Source organism: Gymnoscopelus microlampas, assembly GCF_963454915.1.
Source record: "Gymnoscopelus microlampas genome assembly, chromosome: 10".
NCBI lineage: Eukaryota > Metazoa > Chordata > Actinopteri > Myctophiformes > Myctophidae > Gymnoscopelus > Gymnoscopelus microlampas.
The window spans coordinates 17,993,498-18,017,610 of record NC_139947.1 but is presented as its reverse complement, the minus strand read 5'-3'; the positions used below and the strand labels follow the sequence as shown (position 1 = coordinate 18,017,610).

Sequence of the window (24,113 nt, the reverse complement as noted above, 5' to 3'; positions counted from 1 at the left end):
GTAAAAATCCCTGTGTTCATTAATTCCAAAGAGTGTACAAATGAGAGGGGTCCATTTGGTTTTCTGAAGTGGGTGTTGCATAGGTCAACCCATGAGTCAAGCGCTCGCTCCGAGCGCTAACGGCGCTGTTAGCTCGAAATGTCCCACAAGTACGCCCTCTGAAAACGGCCCCCTTTATAAAAGTTATCTCGGCGCGTCCCTCTGCAGTCATTTCACTATGTCTTTATGACATTTACTCGCTGCCAGCTGTAGCCAATAAACCCGGAGAGCCACACAGTGACGGGGTCTACTCTGCGTGTAATGCAATATGATCGCTCTCGGTCGCTCCGCGCCGGCCCGCTCCGAGGTGCAACTCTGTTTGTTTGTACGAGTTTGCACGTCAACCCGCGTTTGTTGAATATTTATCGGTGCTCCAGTGTGTGCACGCGTCTGTTTGTGTGCAGGAGCGTGCATGGGGTACGTGGGACTGTGTGTGTGTGTGTGTGTGTGTGTGTGTGTGTGTGTGTGTGTGTGTGTGTGTGTGTGTGTGTGTGTGTGTGTGTGTGTGTGTGTGTGTGTGTGTCCTTTGGGTAGTACTGTATAGAAGGGCACAGCTGTAGCGCTCCATTCCAAATGTAGAATGCCCTACATACAGGAGACCCCAGTGGGTGTCCTCTGTGTGTGTGTGTGTGTGTGTGTGTGTGTGTGTGTGTGTGTGTGTGTGTGTGTGTGTGTGTGTGTGTGTGTGTGGGTGCCCTCAGATGCACAGCTGTGTGTTGGCAGCTGTGTGCGTTCTTCCCCTCGAGTTTTTCGGAGAAACTTGTTTGATTTGTCCCTCAGCTTTTTGAAGTTTGCCTGTCTGCCCTTCACTCCTCCAGCAAAACAGTGCTCTGGGTCTCTCTCGTGTTCCATCGCTGTCGGGCGGAAACCTTGTATGTCCAAAATGGTTACTTTTCAGGAAAGTTTTTCATCACAAGCTCCTGTCAATACTTTGCATTGGTTTAATATGTAAAATTCACAGACTTAACCAATTTAACCACTTAACCCTTTAAGACCTGAAGCCGAATCTACAAAATAATGTCTTCTAAATCTCAACAGTATTCTGAAAAATGTATGTTGCTATATCAGTGGTGCTCAAACCTTTTCATGTCAAGGACCCCCAAAATTATATGTATTTGGCCGCTGACCCCATCTCAAAAAATGTTGTTCCAGGGGGTCCCAGAAGAAAATATTTGAGTTAAAATGTTCGCTTTAAAACAATATATATATTCAAAGATTTGCACACATTTTCACAATTTTTCAAAAATAGCAGATCTACAAGCTCATAGATCTACAAGCTCTATGAGCTTGTAGATCTGGTATTTTTGAATAGCCAAAGTGTAAAATAATGCTTTTTATCTCACATCCAAAAAATGACACAGATGCGTTCCAGGTCTTAATGGGTTAGACCACATACTGTACATCGTTGAGCGGAGTTCCTCAGGGCTCAATACTAGTAACCTTTCTGTTTTGAAAAGAGCTTGTAGATCAGCTACTTTTTGCGTTTTCTCAACCCAACACAGAAATCAACCGCAGATCTGCAAGATTGAGCTTGTAGATCTGTAAATCCGGCTTTAAGATTATTCATTATTAATAAAATATTAGTTATGCTGTTTTTTATCCTGAAATGGTGTTGTGGGGAGGGTGGGGTGGGGTGGCTGCTAGTGGTCCAGAGCTAGAAATAAATAAATAAAAGCTTGAGAACCACTGCAATTCCTACTTACTTACTTAGATAGTGAAATAGTTGCGTCATCATTATGTATACCACTACCTAATTCACTTCTCCCCCTGCCACTAGAGATGCAGAGATTGCTGTGGTCAGCCACATAGGAGACTTAATCAGTTTAGCTTCAATCTGGTAAATGATTTGAATGTTGTTTTGCAGCACGGTTTCTCTTTAAACATTGATGAGTGCAACCAACCACAGAAGCTTGCTATCGAGCGTTCTAAAACGCCCTCGACTAGAAAAACCTGATTTTAATGGCTGAGTACACACACACATCTGATTGGGCGATCTGATCTAATGCCCCAAACAGACTCGATTAGTACCGCATACACGTTGTATACCAACTGAAAATCTTACCGATATGTTTTGCTTATTTGTTTTTGTTTTTTGTTTCTTTTGAGGGCAGAATTTGTCCCCAAAAGTCATACTCGGTGACAAACATTAACGTGAACTAGTAAACACAAAATAGCTCCCGTATGACCTGATCTAATTGGCTCTATCAATTATGTCAGAGTGGCTTTTTGACAACCATGTCATGTCCGCGCTCAATTAATTGGCTCCCCCGGCAGCGAGGCTGCTAATTGTCACCACTGCAGCAAACTTATTGTCTGGATTTGGACTTCATTGATGTTGACATGAGAGCCCGCTTTATTGGTGTGCTAATCCTTTTTGTTTTCTCCTGTGATATGATCGTTGATAACGTGTTAACACAAGAGCAGAAGTTCAAAGTATATAATCATCAGCTCATTTGCATCAGTTATCAACCCCCATAGTCCCTACCTTGTTTTTAATGTGAGGCACGCTGTGTGTTTGTGCGCGCGCGTGTGTGTGTGTGCGTGCGTGCGTGCGTGCGTGCGTGTGTGTGTGTGAGTGCGTGTGTGTGTGTGTGTGTGAGAGACTGCAAAGAAATACAAAAATGGAATTTGTAGAAATGCCGTCCTAAAACTTTGAAGTCCTCACAAGTACGTATAGTAATACAAACGTGCGCGTGTGCGTTTGTCTGTGAGACATGCTGTGCTTATGTAAATGCATTTACCGTAGTGAGAAAAAGCCATTACACGTGTTTGACTTCCAGTAATTACTACAGCCCCTTGGGGAGAGATTCTTTTAAATGTTGGTGATTACTTTGATTACTCTTGTGTGTGTGTGTGTGTGTGTGTGTGTGTGTGTGTGTGTGTGTGTGTGTGTGTGTGTGTGTGTGTGTGTGTGTGTGTGTGTGTGTGAGAGAGAGAGACACAGTATTACTATGCATGTGGGGACATTTAGTACACACAAGGGTAGTAAAACCTGAAAAGCTTGACCTTAGGTAAATGGTAATGTCATGGCTAAGAAAGCTTTACATTTACTATTAGTAATAGATTCAGGTTGGGATCAGGGTTACGATTAGGACTTATGTCATGTTCTTTCTCAGTTATTTTCCACTAGTTGGCAAGCATTCTTTCTGCAGCTGTTTAGCCTTAGAAATTAGGCAGGTCACTATGACCTCTGTCAATTACACACCTGCTGCCTTTGATAATTATGTTCTCTATCAGGTCTTCATGACCTTTTGTCAATCACTCACCTGTTTTGGCTTTAGCAATTATGTGTTCTCTATAAAACAAGCCTAGCAGTCGGCCGTGAGGCCAGTCAAATGCTTCTTGCCTAGAAAGTTCATCGCTTGTGAGTACATTGTGCAGTTCATTTGGTTAAAATGACATTGATGTAAATTCATGATGTTTATATTAAGAATGTTAAAATGCTGTGTAATTTAGTAATAGAGTCTATTTGCATAGATACATGTTTGTGATTTCTACATGCTGACTGTACTTTATTTTTGAATTATTAAGACCGAAGTTTGCTGTACATTATTTGTGATACATCCTTTTTGATGTTTGTATTTCAGTTTTACAAAGAATGATTGTGGAGAGAAAACAGACAACAGTAAAAAACAGTCAACTTTACTCCAGCTTCTGCGTTTCTCTTCAAGTCTTGTTCGCTACCTGTTAATTTGTATTCACACATACGATGAGAGCAGGATAGTAAAAAAGCGGCTTCAGCGGGCACTACAGCAACAACTCTCCTTTCAAACCCCCTCAGCCAAGTACCCCTTTTCACAATGTCACTCAACGGGGAAACTATAATGCAAACAAAAGTAGCTGCTGATGACATCGCACAGCATCAAACAACTGACACTTTATCAGAACATTCTGCCACATCCAGGGGATCAAAACCCTCCCGTGCTTCAAAGCACTCTAACCATACCAAAAAGGCCTCTTCCCGCAGCTCAACGGCCAGCATGGCCGCTGCTGCCGCACGTGGCAGAGCAGAAGCTGCCCGTGCACGTGTTGCCTTCGCTCAACAAGAATCGGAGTTAAGGCTTGAAGAGGCTTCCGTACAAGCTAAGCTATCAGTGCTCCAACAACAGAAAGAATTAGCAGCAGCCGAAGCAGAGGCTGAAGTTCTCGAGGAGGCTGCAGGATCAAATTGCAGTGTAAGCGGCAGTGGGGAAAGCGGCGATTTAGAGCAGATTGCCACTCTGCGAACCCAAGCTTATGTGGAGCAACAGTCCCAAGCTCACCTCAGTCGCGACAACCCACCAGACCTTCATCCATATTCGCCATCAACAGGGTTGCCCCCCATTAGGTCCGCTACCCAGCCAGAGAGTGAACACTCAGCAGGGTTGCCCCCCATTAGGTCCGTTACTCAGCCAGAGAGCGGACCATCAGCAGGGTTGCCCCTCGTTAGGTCTGACACTCAGGCAGTACCGTCTGTAGGACTGCCCATCATTGAGCCTGCCACTCAACGTGGAGTCTACTTTAAGCCTCACAGCATACAAGGGAACGGCTACAACATTAATGCCTCGTACAATAACAGTGGAAATTATGTTCAAGCAGCACAGCAGACCGAATGGTCAACACCAGCGGTCCGTCAACAAATCAAAAGTGATCCCATGGCACAACAAACAGGAGAACCACCACCAGTAATCAAACACAATTACCCTGCATACTCACGTGGCGTTTCACCTGGAAGAGCCACATTCCAGACACCTGCTGATGACAGGTCAACTATGGGAGACATCGCAAGATATCTAGTTCGTCGTGAACTTGTGGTCTCAGGACTTGTTAAGTTCAATGACCAGCCTGAACATTACTTGGCATGGAGGTCCTCTTTTCGCAGTGCAACGCAGGGACTGAATCTAACTCCCAGTGAGGAGCTTGACCTCATGATTAAGTGGCTGGGGAGCCAGTCTTCAGACCAGATCATGCGCATCCGTGCAGTGCACGCCACCAATCCACTGCAAGGACTACACATGGCTTGGGAGAGGCTGGAAGAATGTTTTGGCTCTCCTGAGATGTTAGAGAAAGCTCTTTTTGACAAGTTGGATAACTTTCCTAGAATAACCAACAGAGACCATGTGAAGCTCAGGGAATTGGGAGATATCTTAAGAGAGATAGAGGCTGCTCAATCCCAAGGCTACCTGCCTGGCCTTCAGTATTTGGACACTCCCAGAGGAGTCAACCCTATTGTTGAGAAGTTGCCATCTGGACTGCAGGAGAAGTGGCTAGCTAAGGGCTCTGTATACAAGGAGCAGTACCATGTCTTCTTCCCTCCTTTCGCTTTCTTCAAGGACTTCATCTGTAATGAAGCACGAAGACGAAATGACCCTAGCTTTGTTCTTTCAGCACCTCCTGCAGGTCCTTCAAGCAGTTCCTATAGATCTGCATCAGGTCCTTCAAAGCCTGAGTATCAAGAAAAGAAACAAGGATTCGCTAAACACGTAACCGCTCACAGGACGGAAGTATCTTCAGACCAGTCAACGTCTCAGTCAGACAGTTCAGTTAGCAGATCAGGTGGTTTTTTCAAACAATGCCCCATCCATATGAAACCACATCCTTTAAAAAAGTGCAGAGGCTTTCGAAGTAAACCACTAGAGGAGCGCAAGACCTATCTGAGAGAGAACAAAGTTTGTTACAGGTGTTGCTCATCCACTACCCACCTTGCAAAAAACTGTGAAGCGGCCGTGAAATGTAGTGAATGTGGAAGTGACGGTCACCTTTCAGCCCTACACCCTGGACCTCCTCCGTGGGCCGACGACAGCTGCGAACCCTCCTTAGAGCATGGCGGGGAGGGTGAAGAACAAACTTCCCAAGAGTTAGTCACCTCTAAACGCACTGAGGTCTGTAGTGAAGGGCAGAGACTCAGGTCTAGCTCGAAGATCTGCCTTGCAAAAGTCTACCCTAAAGCAAACCCAGAAAAGGCAACAAAGGTTTATATCGTTCTAGACGACCAAAGTAATAGGTCACTGGCCAAGTCCGATTTCTTTGACCTTTTCCAGATTTCTGGGTCACAAGCACCATTCACACTCAACACATGTGCAGGGATCTCCGAAGCAGTCGGGAGAAGAGCCACAGGATTTGTGGTTAAGTCACTGGATGGAAAAGTATGCGTGCCGCTACCTACACTTATTGAGTGTGACCACGTGCCAGACAATCGGTCAGAGATTCCGACTCCAAATGCTGCACAGCGTCACTCACACCTCAAGTCTGTTGCTCATCAGATACCACCAATGGACCCAGATGCCAAAATCCTCCTTCTCTTGGGTCGTGATATCCTGCGCATCCACAAAGTCAGAGAGCAAAGAAATGGTCCTCATAATGCCCCATTCGCCCAGAGACAAGACCTGGGATGGGTCATTATAGGAGATGTGTCTCTAGGTTCGACTCATAAGCCAGAAGATGTGGCTTCCTTCCGGACCTGCACGCTTGAAAATGGGCGGCCGTCTCTCCTTCCCCCCTGTCCGAATCAAATACCTGTCAAGGAGCAGGTTGGCCATAAGCAGTACCTTCGTACTACCCACTCCACTGCCCACACAGTGACAGACACAGTACCTTCACCAACACAGCCTGCAAACATACAGAGAGGGCTCGGTGACTTGTCTGCCCCTTCAGGCATGGGCAAAACAAATATCATAGATCTAAAGCAGCAGCAGAAGCAGGAACTGATGTCCAATACAGAGCTGCTGTCACTAATCATACAGAACCCACAGATACAGCAGTTCGGAAGCAACCCCTTCTCAGCCTTCCAACTGTCCAGAACAGAGGATAAAGAGCCTCCGCCAATGGTGATATCAGGAAGTCAGAGGACAGACACCTGTACACCGCCCATCTCTGCAGCGGACACCAGCCCTAGTATCTACGACCCCCTGGGCATCTACACAAAGGGCCAGGGCAACAGTGTGTTCAGTTGTCCTGAGATACAGAATCCTGAAGCCTTATCCACAATTACCAACCCCAGAGCAATGCAGGCCTTAATCCAGATCCAACAGGGTCTTCAGATCCTACAGATGGAGGCACTTGGCCTCAATCCCAGCTTGACATTTAGAGTCCCCCCAGTTATTCCTCCCAACACAGGAGGCTGTGTTGCTCCAGAGAACTCTTCTGCAACTGCTCCAGGATCAAGTCCTGCTTCAGCTACCGGTCCCGTTCAGCAACACCAGCGCCTCATGCAGCAGATGATACAACAAAGATCTTGAGGCCCGTTTGTGAGACGGTCCTTCTCATGAGTGCTACAGTTTTGGACTCGAATTATTCTTTGACATTTTATTGCTGATTAGTTTAAATTGTGGTATCCCTTTAATACCAGACGGGGAGTGTCATGTTCTTTCTCAGTTATTTTCCACTAGTTGGCAAGCATTCTTTCTGCAGCTGTTTAGCCTTAGAAATTAGGCAGGTCACTATGACCTCTGTCAATTACACACCTGCTGCCTTTGATAATTATGTTCTCTATCAGGTCTTCATGACCTTTTGTCAATCACTCACCTGTTTTGGCTTTAGCAATTATGTGTTCTCTATAAAACAAGCCTAGCAGTCGGCCGTGAGGCCAGTCAAATGCTTCTTGCCTAGAAAGTTCATCGCTTGTGAGTACATTGTGCAGTTCATTTGGTTAAAATGACATTGATGTAAATTCATGATGTTTATATTAAGAATGTTAAAATGCTGTGTAATTTAGTAATAGAGTCTATTTGCATAGATACATGTTTGTGATTTCTACATGCTGACTGTACTTTATTTTTGAATTATTAAGACCGAAGTTTGCTGTACATTATTTGTGATACATCCTTTTTGATGTTTGTATTTCAGTTTTACAAAGAATGATTGTGGAGAGAAAACAGACAACAGTAAAAAACAGTCAACTTTACTCCAGCTTCTGCGTTTCTCTTCAAGTCTTGTTCGCTACCTGTTAATTTGTATTCACACATACGATGAGAGCAGGATAACTTAAGTGATTAGATTTAGGGTTGGGGTTAATGTTAGGTTTGAAAATGGCAACACACAGTTTCAAAGGCATTTCTAATAAAAAACTATATGTTTAAGTCCCAACAAGGATATAGAGAAACTGGAGTTGTATCTCTTGTTACAAAATGTATTGTACCTAAATGTGTGTGATATTGTACAGTATGAATCAAAGTGTGCACTCAAGCTGGTGGTATTTTGACACGAAACAAGCCCTAGCGATGGGCTAAACTTGAACTTCACCTTAACCTTGACCAAAATAACCTAAACGTAACCTTGTGAATTTACATAAATGTAATAACAAAGATTAATCTAAAAAAAGGGGGGAAAAACCTATACCTTCTGTTGGAGGTTGGCATGGGTAGTCTGAGATGGCGTAGGCTTCCTTAAACCACACTGCATGCCAGTCAGAGACGCAGGTCCATACGTCAATAGAAGCCCGCCCACTGCACGTTCCACACCTTTGACATCTTGTGTGTGCGTGTGTGAGTGAGTGAGTAATGACCATGCACCACGTTATGACAATCCATTGTTCTTTTGCACCCACAGTATTTATAGGCTATACCATTAACCTCTATGAAAATATGAAATCATTGAACTGTGTGTGTGTGTGTGTGTGTGTGTGTGTGTGTGCGTGTGCGTGCGTGCGTGCAGATCCGTGCGGGTGGCTTCGAGTACTCGCCAGGTACGTTGCAGATCTACGCGGACAGCCTGCTGACGCTGCCCGCGATCATCGGCATCGGGGGAGGTGGCGGCCTGCTCCTGTTGGTCATCATCGCCGTGCTCATAGCCTACAAGAGGAAGTCGCGCGACGCCGACCGCACCCTGAAACGCCTCCAGCTGCAGATGGACAACCTGGAGTCCCGAGTTGCCCTGGAGTGCAAAGAAGGTACTGCAGGGATGTGCGGCACTAAAATACACAGCGTCAAATTTAGCCATGTGTGCACTCTCTGAGTTGAATGAGTGCGAATGAGTTACAGTTAGGGGTGTGCCGATACACTAATTTCACCAAACGATACGATACGATATTTGGCTCACAACTTCGATACGATATCGATACGATACGATACGCACTTTTTTTATTATGAAAATATATGGGGGAGGAAAAAAGTAAATGCAAACAAATAATTCTGTTTTTGCATTATTCAGACATGCAAACTTGTAGCTTTTCAGCTACAATAGCCGTTTTCAATCCAAATAGGGCAATAGTGTGACACCTGACCCGAAAAAAAAACAACGTGTTGTCACCCTTTTCACCTCGGGGCTGTTTGCATGCCTGCTTATAATGATTGTAAAAAAATAAAAAAATAAAAAATAAATATCAATACATATCGTCACGAAAACGTATCGCGATATATCGTGGGACGATATATCGGCACACCCCTAGTTACAGTGTACCACCATAGGGCCGCCCTAGTGTAGCGAGAGTGTGTGGATGGTCGTGGGTTCGACCCCCTGCCTGCAGGGTCAACGTTAGCAAGGGCATGCGGTCGCAATGGGTTCTTAATGCCAAATCAAACGGGTTCAGATCTGAGCCAAATCCCCTGAGGTCTGCTCTGGACAGGATTCTCCAGACGTAAAAACGGATGATTACAGTGTACCACCATACATGCCGTACCGATTTGCATGACGTTAGGTTGAAAGCTGTAGGAGTAATGGGAAAAAATGGGTTTTGGCCTCCTGGTGGCGCTATGACAGGCCCATGTGAAAACTGTGGGGCAGAGGTTCTGAATTGGCATCCAGGGAGTGTGTGTGCACAGTTTCTCAGCGACCGGGCCAGCGTGGTTAGAACGATGCCCTGGTTGACAAACCATCACGGTGTGGTTAATAAGTGGGATATTTGAATTTCATTCATAAATCAATCTTTTCTCCAGTCAAGTGGTCTGAGCAAGGCTGCCGTTACACTTGTCCAAATCAATACTGAGCATGTTTGTTACCATGGCAACACAAGTGCAGCTTCGTTCCTGCTCCGTAGCTTACAAATTGATTTGAAATTCATGCGTGCGGCAGTTGCTGAATCGAGACAAAGAGAAAAATGTTTCTCTAGTGAATGTGTTGCTTACAAGATGGAGCTGAACGGTGAAGTGGTGAAATCCAGTGTCATTTGTTCAGTGGGGGGAAAAGTACTCAAATGTTTTACTTAAGCAGTCGATACTGCAATGTAGAAGTACTCTGTTACAAGTAAAAGTCCGGAATTAAAAATTTACTTGAGTAAAAGTACAAAAGTAATGGTATCAAAATGTACTTAAAGTACCAAAAGTAAAAGTACTAAAATGTTTGAAAATAGCCGATCTACAAGCTCACAACGTGTCGCGATGCGACCCGTTGTGAGCTTGTAGATCGGCTATTTTCTAATAGCCATAGGTATAAAATAGGGCTAAAGTGGTTAATGTATGTTTTATAATATAATAATGTATATCTGCAAAGTAACTAGTAATACTAAACTTTCAAATAATTGTAGTGGAGTAGAAGTAAAAGTATTGAAAATTGGCAATACTCCATTAAAGTAGAAATACCTCAAAATTGTACTTAAGTACAGTACTTAATTAGAGTTAATGTACTTAGTTACTTTACACTACTGAGCTGAACAGTGAAGTGGTGAAATCCAGTGTCATTTGTTTTGTTTGGAGTGTCCCACTGAGTTTAGAAATCCTTGAACAATAAACCTCTTCTTGTTAATTTTATACATTTGTAAGAGTGTGTCAAAGATGAGTGTTGTACGAGGACCCAAATGCAGACACTGAAGGCAGGTAGGTCAAGTCCAGCAGTTTATTAAGAAACTCAAAAACGAGGCAGGAAAGTACCACTGAAGACTGAACTCACAAGATACACGTTATGAGGAACCAACAAGGAACTTATGCAAACACAGGGTTTAAATAGACCCAAGGACTAACAGGACACAGGTGAAGTACTAAACTATTCACAAGGTAACGAGACAAGACAGGTAACAGTAACTAGGGCAGACAGGTAGTCATAAGATCGATATGCAGTTCACTCTGCACGACTCTTTGTCTTGAAACCGACTAAAATCGTTGTGGTGTCCAAACTATATTGATTGAATACTTTGTTAGACAGAAATGTAAACAGCGCGAGGTACAGTCAGACATTTTGAGCGAAAAGGATAACACAAAAAAGTCCTGGGGACTTGTTTCCTCTGTTTGACTGATCGGTGACAGGCGATCACACATCGAAAGCTCATTGTGTGTCACATAGAGTACAAACTTCGACTTTATTGTCACATCACAGGATTACAGGTGTAGCAATGTGGATGAAATGATTTGTCGTACAAGCTCATTTCATTCTCAAGAAAGGTGAAAAGAATAGAGAAAGAAAGAACCAAGTAAAAAGCTCAGATATGTGAAATATTCCTAATATCCACCGAGTAAAACATACATAAGGTGCATGGTTGAAGAAAATGGCAATGGAATAAAGCATTTAAAATAGCAACGGATATAGTAACGGTTACACTGTATACAGCATGGTTTAAAAAAACAACCCAAACAATAGGAACAATATATAGAAACGTAGTCCCTTGTATGTATAGTCTGTCGTGCAGGTGAGACATCATTTAGCAGCAGATATCACACATCAGAGTCATACATAATTAACGGTTCCAGTGGAGCGCACCTGCAGTCCTACACAGAACAAAGGCTTCCACATTGTCACATTTCTATGGATGGTTGAGCCTTTGTCGTACGACAGTGTTGCTTGACAAAAATAGCTGATCTACAAGCTCACGGCATGTCGCGTATGCAGCGCATTGTGAGCTTGTAGGTCTGCTATTTTTTCTTGTGGGACACATCAAATCTCTTCTGAGCTTCATTTAGATTTCTGGGTAAAAACACATCACACAGAGGTAAGGTCAGGTGAATATATATTTTTAATGGGGAACAGCAGCGCTGTCAGGGTTCAGAAAGTCTTCATACAAGTTCTTTGAAGTTGACAGCTCATAATAATTATGAATGTACCGGGTTCTCTGAAATGAAAGCTTCTTAGATCTCTGCCTTAGATCTCTGCACATCTCTCATACATAAATTATACGTGCCGTTTTCTGTAAACACTTATCTCCCAAACAGCTTAGAGTACCATAACTGTTAAAGGAATTATTCGCACCCGTAATGAACATTTTCATATCAATTAGGCTGCTCACCTGAAGATTTTGTTTTTCATTTCTCGCATGCCTCCACGGTGAACAAAGAATCCCCCCAAAAAGTGAGAAAATGCTTGATGAATTGAAGTTAACAGGAGGCAGGTTTAACAACAACAAAACTATATCAAAACATGCCTTTATATACTCTCGTACAACTCGTACATTATAATCCAGTCATAATATGGTACAAACGAGTCGCACACCAGTGTGTACGTTTCAACACAAGATTACAGGCAGACAAATCAACACATTTGTGGTTTAAATCATGAGTCCGAGTCCCAGTTTCTCGTATGTTGTTGTATGAAACGTTTTGCTTTTTGTACACAGCTCATGTGTGTGTCTGCTTTGTCCTTTTGTCGGTGCGTGCGTGCATATGCATGTGCGTGCGTGCATGTGTGTGTGTCCCTGTGCCAGTCCATGGCTGCCCGCTGAGGGCCAGCGGCTGATTAATTGGCTGTTATCTGTGTCCAGCCGTCCCAGAGGTCACTGCCTTGTCAGTCCACACACACAACCATGTCTGTCCGCACTGGATGGAGATGGAGAGAGAGAGAGAGAGAGGATGGAGAGATAGTCATCACGTGAGGTGAAGGTAGATAGTGCATTGTTTACGTATGAGGGAGAGAGGGATGCGAGAGTGAAATGAAAAACAGAGAAAAGGGGAGAGAGAAAGGGAAGAGAGAGAGAGAGAGGGGGGGGAGAGAGAAGCGGGGGAGAGAAGGATGGAGAGAGAAAGGGATGAGAGGTGAGAGTATCAGTAGAAGAATGCGTGCTGTCATCTGCTGGGAGGAAGTTATTCCTCACTGTCACTCCTGTGTGTTTACTGATGTTATGACACGTCCCTGGCACACACACACACGCGCGCACACGCACACACGCACACACACACGCACACGCACACGCACACGCACACGCACAGTCACACACAGTTTGATTAGGCACAGTCGTGTCACAGCTTTATCACTTCACCAAGTGGCAGCTGTCAGGTATCAAGGTACTGTGAGTTTGCGTGCCGCAGCGTAGCTGGTGTCCGGCGCCACGCGGTGACATTCCTCACTGTCTCAGTCAGACGCAGCGTCTCCAGCTGTGTGACGGAACGCTATCGCTCCAAACTTCGGTTCACGGGCGTCCGAAGCAGTTTTATGTTCAAACTTAAATACGAGATACTTTGGGGACAGCTGCGGTTTAAGGTTGGAGTAGTGAGCTTGTTACCGGAAGGTTCCTATGAAAAATCATAGGTGCATGGGGAAGTAAAACGTACCCCTCCCCCAACACCACTGAAGTGCCCTTGAGCAAGGCACTGGCCCCCCCAACTGCTCCAGTGGAGCTGTTCAGTGGCCACTGGCCAACGGTATAAGACTGTGGTTGTACTGGTCAGCTCCCAGGTTTTAATGTGTGTCTGTGTGTGTGTGTGCAGGGCGTTGCTGAAAATGAGCATCTGTGCTCAGCAACTTTCCCTGGATGAATAAAGGACGAAAAAAAAGAAAGAAACGTAGTCGACTGGAGTCCCCCGGGGCTCTATAATAGGCCCCTTACTGTTGTCGAAAGTAGCTGATCTACAAGCTCACAACGCATAGCAAGATGAGCAAGAGGGCCCTATTTTCGCCGGTGCCTTACCCATTATCCCTGAACTTCTTTACCATTTTTTACTATTTTTAAAAAGATGTTCAAATAGTTCAACTAGCCGATCTACATCGACACACTGTGAACTTGTAGATTGGCTATTTGAACTATTTGAAAATGTTTTTTGAAATAGTAAAAAATGGCAAAGAAGTTTGGATAAGGCACTGGCAAAAATAGGGCCCAGAATGTTCTCTCCAGAATAGGGACGCTAGGGTTCAAGTCGTTAAGGCCATTTTGTTCAGTGTCTGTGTTGTGTTCCCATTGTAACACAAAAAGAGAGCACAGTGCAGGTGTCTGTTCTATCTAAAGGTCGTCTTGACGTCTCAGTGTGTGAAAGTATTTTTTTCTGCACCAACCCTGTGTTTTCTCCCAGTTCCGTTGCTATGCCAGTTCCTAATATTTCCCCACACATGCGTAGTCCCTGTCACCGCTGACCCCTACAGTTGGTGTTGGGGAGGAGTTTCAGAGGGAAGACGTAACGTGTGGAAGAACACTTTTACCAGTCCCAGTTCTTCTCCCTGCTGAACAGGCGCCCTGACCAACCTGTAGGAGCTACTAGTGCAGCAACAGAAGTCATCCTCCATGCCCGGCTTTCCAGCCTCGAACGCTTTGCATGTTGTCCGCGTAGTTCAGTTGGTAGAGCACTTTGGACCGTAAGGTTTTGGGTTTGATCCGATGTTTGCCCGGGTCTTGTATCCAGATTCGTTTTTACATCTGGTATAAACACATTGAAATCTCTCTTCCCCACATAAAACACTCGGAAGGAATATAATGGCTTACATTGTGCTCCATTTTGCTATAGGTTCGTCTAAAGGGCCATTTATTTTCATAAACATACAGTGTAGCTGTTACACAGTACGTGAGTCGCAGTCACATTATTACATATATACTTTGTGACTCAAGGCATCTCTCTTCCCCACATAAAACACTTAACCCTTTAAGGCCGGGATGGGAACGCATGTGTGTCATTTTAAGATTTCTTTGTCTATTGCTAATCTTTTTTGCAAATCTTTTGTATACATTTTTAACTCAAATCTTTGCTTCTGGGGGTCCCTGGAACAAAATATGTTTAGATGGGAGGGGGTCTGCGGACATATACATATAATTTTGGGGGTCCTTGACATGAAAAAAGTTTGAAAACCATTGATAATATAGCAACATAAGTACAAAAAAAGTTACAAACTTTCGCTTTAAAAAAGTAAATATATATTCAAACTAAAGATTTGCACACATTTTCAATATTTTTCAAAAAAATAGCAGATCTACAAGCTCATAGCGAGGCACTCGGTGCCGCGCTATGATCTTGTATATCTGCTATTTTTATATAGCCAAAGAAATCTTAAAATGACACAGATGCGTTCCCGGTCTTAAAGGGTTAAGAAGGAAGATAATTACCCATGATACCCCTCATGACTCATTATAACAAGTTGCTGTCTTTGAAGTATCGCCTGCTACTTTCAATTACAGTCTGAGTTGTCTGTCATCATTGTTCATTAGACGCATTTTCTAGGTTAATCTAAAAGTCTTTTGTTTTCATAAGTAAACATAGCTGTTATATGTGGGTCATAGACACATACACTTACTTACTCAAGTGGCAGATGTCTCCTTTTGAAATAGAACAAAATAAATGGATCTCTCCAACTGCTCGATGCTAATTACGTTGAACCAATACTTGAATAGACTTCGGCTTGATTCATGCTTCGTTGCACGTGGTGTTGCTCGCCGAAAATAGCGGATCTACAAGCTGACAAGATTGCCAGCTTGTAGATTGGCACACAACACCACCTCAGGCTTCATTCATAGTGTAAATTCTATGGCGTTAAGTTCATAGTGTAAAGTCTGTGGAGCAGTGGTTCCCAAACATTTTAGCTGGAGACCCAAAAGATACATTTTGTGTCTCCCCGGGACCCATACTAGAGAAAATATTTTCACTCCTTTTTTTATTGATTTTGGTTTTTTAGTTTTTTTTATTTACGAAATTCTTAAGAATGTTTGATTTTTGTATTTTATGAATAAAAAATAAATTAATGTCGGAAGTGAAAAAAGCGGATATGTATACTTGCGACCCATACTTGCGATCCACTGTTTGGTAACCACTGCTATAGACCCCTTAACAGACGACGTCACACTGATAAGAACCAGTATGCGCTCAATGAAACCCATTCTATCAGGTCTCGCTAGGACACGCCTCACCAGCCAACACACAAGAGGGGGTTGGGGTGCGCTGAAACCAGCGCACCCCAAAACAACAGGTTGAGAATTGATTGCGTGAAACAATCGCCTGTGCATCCAGTCTCAATGTTGGTAAACAAATAATTGGTATATAGATAACTAGCACAGCCCTCTCTGTGTGAGCTCTAGCCAACTGTGGTGGAAGTCAAAATGTTTTAAGTAAAAGTAAAAGTAGCAATACCACAAGGTTCAAGGTTGTACTTTATTGTTACATCTTGTGTACAGTTAAATAAGAGTAAAACTTTTGGTTTTCAATATATTACTGACGTTATAAGTTTCTTACCGGCTGCACGGCCTACAAGAATTACTGTCCCATAACAGAGAATCCCAGCACTCACGTAAGGCACTTTTATTTAAGTTGGCATGGAAAACTGCAGACCAAACAACGTGTGCGCGCTTCGGCGTCAAAGCCTCGGCGTGGTGTATCAGAGATGAAGAGAGAGAGCCTTGGTTTCCTCCGGGAGGTGAAGCGTGCGGTGGTGTCCAACCCTCCCCTGTCCCATCCCGCCCACCCTGCTGCTGCACCCAGCTGGTCTAACGGAGAACACACAGGGTGTGTGGGCGGAGGTACACGTCGTCACTGTCCGGCGGAAACCTTGTACGTCTAAAGGAGAGTGGCGGGAAAAAGTACTACATTTTTTCTACTTAAGTGAAAGTATCAATAATGCAATGTAGAAACACTCTGTTACAAGTAAAAGTCTGTAATTCAAAATGTGCTTGAGTAAAAGTACAAAAGTATTTGGCATCAAAATACTTAAAGTAGCAAAAGTTTGAAAATAGCAGATCTACAAGCTCACAATGCGTTGCATATTGTGAGCATATTGTGAGGATCCGAGATACTGGAGTAGAAGTAAAAGTATAGAAAATACTCCAGTAAAGTAAAAAAATACCTCAAAACTTAATGTAAATGTACATAGTTACTTTACACAAAGGAGCTACTTTTCAGGAAATGGAAGAAAAAAAAATAACCCGTGTTCCAATGGATCCAATCCACTTAAGATTTAGTCTAAAGCTCACATTGATACTTTTCATTGGTTCGACATTTTTAAAACCCACAGACACACATACAGTAACTAACCGCCCTCACTTTAAAAATCATTTAAAAGTAGCAAAAAGAGCCGATGTATACGCTCACGACGTGTCACGATGCAACACGTATAGTGAGCTTGTAGATCAGCTATTTTTGCTACTTTTTTTGTGAGACTATCGTACTATGAAGTAGGGCATTCATTTAATGTTGAAAGAAAAAACATTTTAAAAAGTTTAAATATGGAGATACAAGGTTTCTGCCCGACAGCGATGACATGACATGGGCGGTCAGGTGTAGCTGTGTGTATCAGCCGAGAGAGAGAGAGAGAGAGAGAGAGAGAGAGAGAGAGATGGGAGGGTACAGATGCTTTAGTGTGTGTGTGTGTGTGTGTGTGTGTGTGTGTGTGTGTGTGTGTGTGTGTGTGTGTGTGTGTGTGTGTGTGTGTGTGTGTGTGTGTGTGTGTGTGTGTGTGTGTGTGTGTGTGTGTGTGTGTGTGTGTGTGTGTGTGTGCGTGTGTGTGTGTGTGTGTGTGTGTGCGTGCGCGTGTGTGTGTGTTCAGCCAGGTATTACTATCCAGGTGGGGGACAAGAACCCCCTCAAGGATAGTAAGACCTGTCAAACTTGACGTTATGGGGACATTTGGTGATGTTCCCTTGTGGAAAATGGTCCTCTCATGGCCAAGAAAACTTTTATTTTTTAAGAGCTAAGGTTACAATTAGTAAAAGATTCAGGCTGGGGTCAGGGTTAGGATTAGACGTTAGGGGTTAGGGTTATAAATGTCCCCCCAAAAAAGGTACAAATTGCAAATTGCATGTCCCCACGTGGATTGTAGTAGAAAGTGTGTGTGTGTGTGTGTGTGTGTGTGTGTGTGTGTGTGTGTGTGTGTGTGTGTGTGTGTGTGTGTGAGAACATGAGAAGGACAGTACTCTCCTCTAACTCGGCACGACACACAACAAAAAGTCAACTCTCGGGAGTGTACAAATGGAACCAAATGGACCCTTATGGGTCCATTTGGTTCCATTCATACACTCCTGAGTTGAATTAACACTCAGGACTTGACGGTGCAGAAGTCATGGCCAATTAGCCAAACAGCAGCAACTAAATTGCAACCGCTGAGTGGCCAATGTCACGGCTTTGACATTACAGCCGCTAATCTCCGTGTTTATGATGCTCTACAAGTCAGTACGATAACAAATAACATCTCCAAATGGCCTCGCGGACCATTTAGGGGGCCGGACAAATGGGCGGACGCGCAAACGGAATTGTCTATGTCTCCTCCGTGTCCTCTGTGTCTTGGCACTGTACCCTGCTTGGAGGGTACACGAAGATTGATGTCCAAACTATAGCTTTCTAGATGAACAATTAGCCATAATGTCGAAGCTGTAGTCCGGAACTTGTTTAAATGATTCTTTTGTTTTTGTTTGTCTTACCAATCTGTATGCTATAGAGAATGTTAAAGGCAGGGCAATAGATTTTAAAACATTTTAAACGTTTTAAAACACTGCGTATTCAAATAATATGGGGGTAAAAAATTGGCATTCTCATATACAAGAAATGTTTGAAAAAGGTGTTTGAACAGCTACATTTGCCCCGCCCCCAACATTCAGTTGAGTTGTTGATGTCAGGAGTGGAGGAAATCCACCCTGGTAAACTCACCTAAACTCCCTATAAACAAATACAAGGATATACATCATCAATATACATTTGATTTAACCTTTTACAATAGAGAGGCTTCCAGAGCATTGCAAATATATATGGTTTGAATGATAGACATTTACAATGTACATTTGTAGGCCAATATAACTCATAGTACTCATAGTACAGGCAATAAAGTGTACTGTACACCTACAGTACGTGCTTTCTCCACTGGTGATGTCACTGTGCATTCCATTCTGCTACCAGTAGGGTCACTTTTTCAAAACTTCTCATTTAAATTAATTTACATATAATTATATATATTGTTGTTTAAATATGGACAGAAGTTGTCCCTTATCTGTTGCCCTAACTTTAATACAATATAACTAGTTGGAGGTGGTCTCCCTACTCGTCCATTGAGACATTTAGATAATTTCTAATAAAATAAATAAGCTAACTTGTCAACGCGTGCTTAAATGCTTCACGCGTTGACAAGTTAGTTTATTTATTTTATTCAGAGACGATATGTTACTCGTGTTTAGTTATTATTTGCCTCTGTCCCTCGGTGGAGTCGTGCTCTGTCCCCAGATCAATATCACCGCCGAAGGTCACAGGTTTGAAACATTAAAATCCTGTGTGTTCATTTATCTGCATGAAACGGATTGTTACGGTCCATGATTATGATTGGCTGAGCCATTGATTGTAAAATGCTCTATAAACACACACCTGTGACTGCATTACATCAGTATTACTGCACCAAACACATCGTTTCAAGATGTTCAATTTTGTGGGTCATGCAGTTGCCCAATATTGATTCATTTCACATTTACAACAGCTAGTTTGAGTCCTTCTGAATGTAAACATCGTCGGGGACTACTTTCTTGTTCTTTTTGTAGTGAAATTGTTATTACAATATTTTAATTGAGATATGTCAATGATTTTGATGCTGCCATATTCGGTAACCGTTTTATTAAAGCAATAAGCTACGCCAAGCTGTGTTTACAGTGTCCATTCCTCTCCTCTCCTCTTATCTCTGCTCATCCCTTCTTCTCTCCTCTCCTATCTTCTCCTCTCCTTTCTTCTACTCCCCTCTCCTCTCCTCCCCTCTCATCTCTGCTCATCCCTTCTTCTCTACTCTCCTATCTTCTCCTCTCCTTTCTTCTCTTCCCCTCTCCTCTCCTCTCCTCTCCTCTCCTCTCCTCTCATGGACCAATGTGTCCAATAGCAGCTGGGGGAAATTATGCATGAAAACTCATCCGTCGCTCTCTTAATAATTATCCACTCATGCAATTAATTGACTTTCCATTCTGGGAACTTTGTTTTCTGTCTGATCCTCCCCCTCTCTCTGTCTCTCCCCATCACCTCCCTCTCTTTCTCTCTCTCCCTCCCTCCCTCCCTCCCTGCCCCCTCCTCCCCCTCTCTCTCTCTCTTCCTCCCTCCCCCCCTCTCTCTTTCTCCTACTTCTCCATTGTGTATAGGCTCTCTTTTGACAAGTATTGATTTAATTCATGGTGAGCTCAGATACCACAGGGGAAGGATGTCCCTCTGTCTGTCTGTCTGTCTGTCTGTCAAAAGTTCAACTTCAAGTAAACTTCTGGCCTACAGAAATACAGTTAAATGTGGTGTTTTGTTTAATTTATGTGACAGAACGTGTCCCTTAAAGTAATACAATGCAGGTCCACAAATAACGATTTTTAGAAGCCTCTACTGGTCATTACCGTCACTGCAGGTCGTTCGTTTATTCCTGCATTACCCAGAATTACATTTGTTTTCACCGGAAGACGGAAGCGTTTCAAAAAGCGTTCTTTTAATTGTTTTATACTATCTGTGGATCGTTTCTCTTAGCCAGTGGAGCTTTAGTTACCGTGAGCTGTGTTTTCTTTTGCTGTTGTTTTTCGATCTTCAAATCCTACAATCTCTTAAAAACAGCGTGAGATTCCTTTTTGTTATTAGCGCGGTAGTTCCTGGGCGAACAGGAAACCGGTGCATTTCCGTTTCCCAGCCGGATGACTACATTTTCACGGGAATGAGTACCCTAGCCACCGTTTCAATAGAAAATAGTTTATAAAGGCTTTCGGGGGTGAAATTCATGGAGTGGGTGTTGTGAAACATTTGCCACTCACAAAAGATATACAATTTCACTTTAGTTTTGTTGAAAAAGTTACCTAGTATTACTTTAACAACATGCCACTAAACGACAGAGTTTTTTACTTGTTCAGTGAGATCTTTTTGCTATATTTTGATGGGACATTGGGGGATATTTTAATGAGACGGGGCAGAGAGGGGGGGGGGGATACATGCAGCGCAGGCAGGTACCATAATCAAATCATTGTTGTGACATTTGCCTTCATAAAGAGATTGTATTCTGTCTCTGTTATGTTTTATTCAGTGTCCTACCCTGGGTCTGTCTTTGCTCAACAGATATCCGCTGTGACATTCTCTCATGGTCTCTCAGCTTGTCTTTCTTTATCTTTGTGAACACCGACGCTGTGCTTTTTACAGATTATGCACAGAATGTAAGCTTTCAATGATGTGTCATTGAAATCTGAGAAAAAGTTAAATCTGAGAAAAAGCCTTCTAAACAATTAGGACTTTGTAACACCTCTGAATGGATGTGTGACCGACCCCACAAAACAGAGACTTTAGAAAAAAACACAAATGTAAATCATTCCTAAAACAGGCGAAACAAAAAGGTTCTTTAACATTCCAAACGTCAATATGAAAAAAGAAAAACACAGAACAAATAAACTGAACCTGTTAAGCTCATGTGCACAATTTAACCTTTCCAGGGAGACCAGAAAAATACTCCCCTTTCTATCAGTGGTGGAAAAAGTACTTGCATGTTTTACTTAAGTAAAAGTATCAATACTGCAATGTGGACATACTCTGTTACAAGTAAAAGTCCAAAATTTTAAATTTACTTCGGTAAAAGTCCAAAAGTATTGGTATCAAAATATACTAAAAGTAGAAAGTACTCATTATGCATAATCCCATTTAACATAGTCCCATTTAACAAGTTTTCAAATGTATGAAAATCTTTTGAAAATAGCAGATCTACAAGCTCACAATGCGTCGCATCGTGACGCATTGTGAGCTTGTAGATCTGCTATTTTTAATTGACCGAAATGTATATAGGGTCAAAGTGGTTAATGTATGTTTTGTAATAATAATCAAAATCTACAAAATAACTTAACTAGAATTTAAAATAATTGTAGTGGAGTAAAAGTACAATATTTGCCTCTGAGATGTAGGCCGTAGATGTAAAAGTACTGAAAACAGGAAATACTCCAGTAAAGTAAAAGTACCTCAAAATTGTACTTAAGTACAGTACTTGAGTACATGTACTGCATGTACAATCCAAACGTTGTGCCTACCGCTTCAAACCTTTGACTCACGGTCCTTCCTGTCTGTGTGTCTGTCTGTCTCTCTGTCTGTCTCTCTCTCCGACCTGTGTCCTCGCCGCAGCATTTGCCGAGCTTCAGACGGACATCCACGAGCTGACCCAGGAGCTGGACGGGGCGGGGATCCCTTTCCTGGACTACCGTACCTACGCCATGAGAGTGCTGTTCCCCGGCATCGAAGACCACCCCGTTCTGAAGGAAATGGAGGTACGGGTCAGTACACCGCATCACCACCGGCCAGAACTGACTAACACTTTAGATAAATATAACAATAATGGAGTGCCCATTTAACTCTTAATTGAACTCTCAGAGTTGAGTTAAAGGTGCTATAGACCAGTGGTTCTCAACCTTTTCAGGCCGCGACCGCCCAAAATAATCACATTTGAACTGAGGAGCCCTCCCCCCAAATAATCATATTTGTACTGGGGACCCCCCACCCTGACAAGCACTTGGAACATAGTTTGACTCGGTTCCACAGATAAATATTGTGAAAATAGCAGATGAGGCGTTCTTCAACAAATTTTCAACAATTTTGCCTCTTTCTTATATTATTTAACAATCTGGCCAATGTTTGACCAGTTTTCATAGTATAGTTTGTTGATTACCTTTGATGCAGTAAGGGTCTTTTTCTTGTCGTTATTTTTTTCAGGTATTAAAAAAAAGTCTTAAAAGTCCTTAAATTGTCACTTCACTGTCATCTGGGACCCCCCCCCCCCCCCCACAAATAATGTGGGGACACCCCTGGGGGTCCCGACCCACAGGTTGAGAACTACTGCTATAGACAACATTCAGCGACTAGATGTTGCATTGGACTCCACATCACCTCTGTGGCATGAGGTTACTTATGACCCTGAGGAATGTGTATAAGGCAGCACCCATTGTATTGAGGCATCTCCCACTAAGCATTTGTTTAAGGGAAAAAAAAAACCCTGCCCAGTGAAAATTGAAGCAACTGGATAATGGTCGCCATAAGCTGACGGATGTAAAACAAATAATAATAATAATTTTGGACCCTTCATATAAATGATATGTCATTTTTGGATAAAGCTATACTTTTATTCCACAGATTTTTAAAAGCTCTGTGGATGTATTCATTTATTTGTCTCTGTAATACTGTTATCAATATCACCTTTAACTCTCCATTTTACAATGGAAGAACTAACCCTATCATTAGCATGCAACAGAAACTAATAGATTTGACTACTAAAACACTAACTGTTGAAGGAGACATTAAAAGGTGTTTCTGCTCATTGCTCATCACAGAACTGGAATTGAATAATTGCAGAGAATAGATTTTACTCAAAATCTATTCCAGTGCATGGCCTATGTGTATCTATGAATAGAAATGACATTCTACTGTCTTTATGCAAAGCGACTTTGGGTACTTAGAAAAGCGCTAAAATATATCTGAGCTATTATTATTATTATTATTATTATTACATCATTACATCATATTGTTACATCATTATTACATTTCCCAAACAGTGGGTCGGGAGTCGGGACCCATGTTTAGGTCACGGAGCAATTTATTTGGGTTGCGGTTAAATAATAAATAATAAATAATATTTTTGTTTCCTAAATACAAATAAATAAATATATACATGTTTATCAAAAGTTTAAACAAAAAATCACAACTTTGTATCAATTAAAAAATAAATGAAATCCCACAATTTCCATAAATAAAAAACAGTGTTGAAGAAGTAGTGAAAATAGCAGATCTATAAGCTCACAACACGGCGCAAAGCGACCCATCTCTCTCTATCTATCTATCTATCTATCTATCTATCTATCTATCTATCTATCTATCTATCTATCTATCTATCTATCTATCTATCTATCTATCTACAGTATCAGTCTAATAACATCCTTCTCTCCACACATCCGTTAATCCAAGCCTGAAATTGATCCCCACGATTATTATTGTTAGCACACAGAAACGTTAATACAATACGGGCAAGGTTTCAGACAGATCCAAGCCCCATTGACTTCCTCTATAAAAATTCAGGTTGGATTTAAAAAGAATACATAT

General features: G+C 42.5%; 1 protein-coding gene across 1 annotated transcript in view; it reads left to right on the top strand.

The window, feature by feature from the left end:
- Positions 1-24,113, top strand: part of LOC311054112 (plexin-A1-like) — a 323,060-nt gene that overhangs the window by 250,209 nt on the left and 48,738 nt on the right. Inside the window, exons 21-22 of the mRNA XM_084069992.1 lie at positions 8,671-8,905; positions 22,149-22,291. Coding sequence (XP_083926118.1) covers positions 8,671-8,905; positions 22,149-22,291 — 378 coding nt within the window. The remainder of the gene's footprint in view (positions 1-8,670; positions 8,906-22,148; positions 22,292-24,113) is intronic.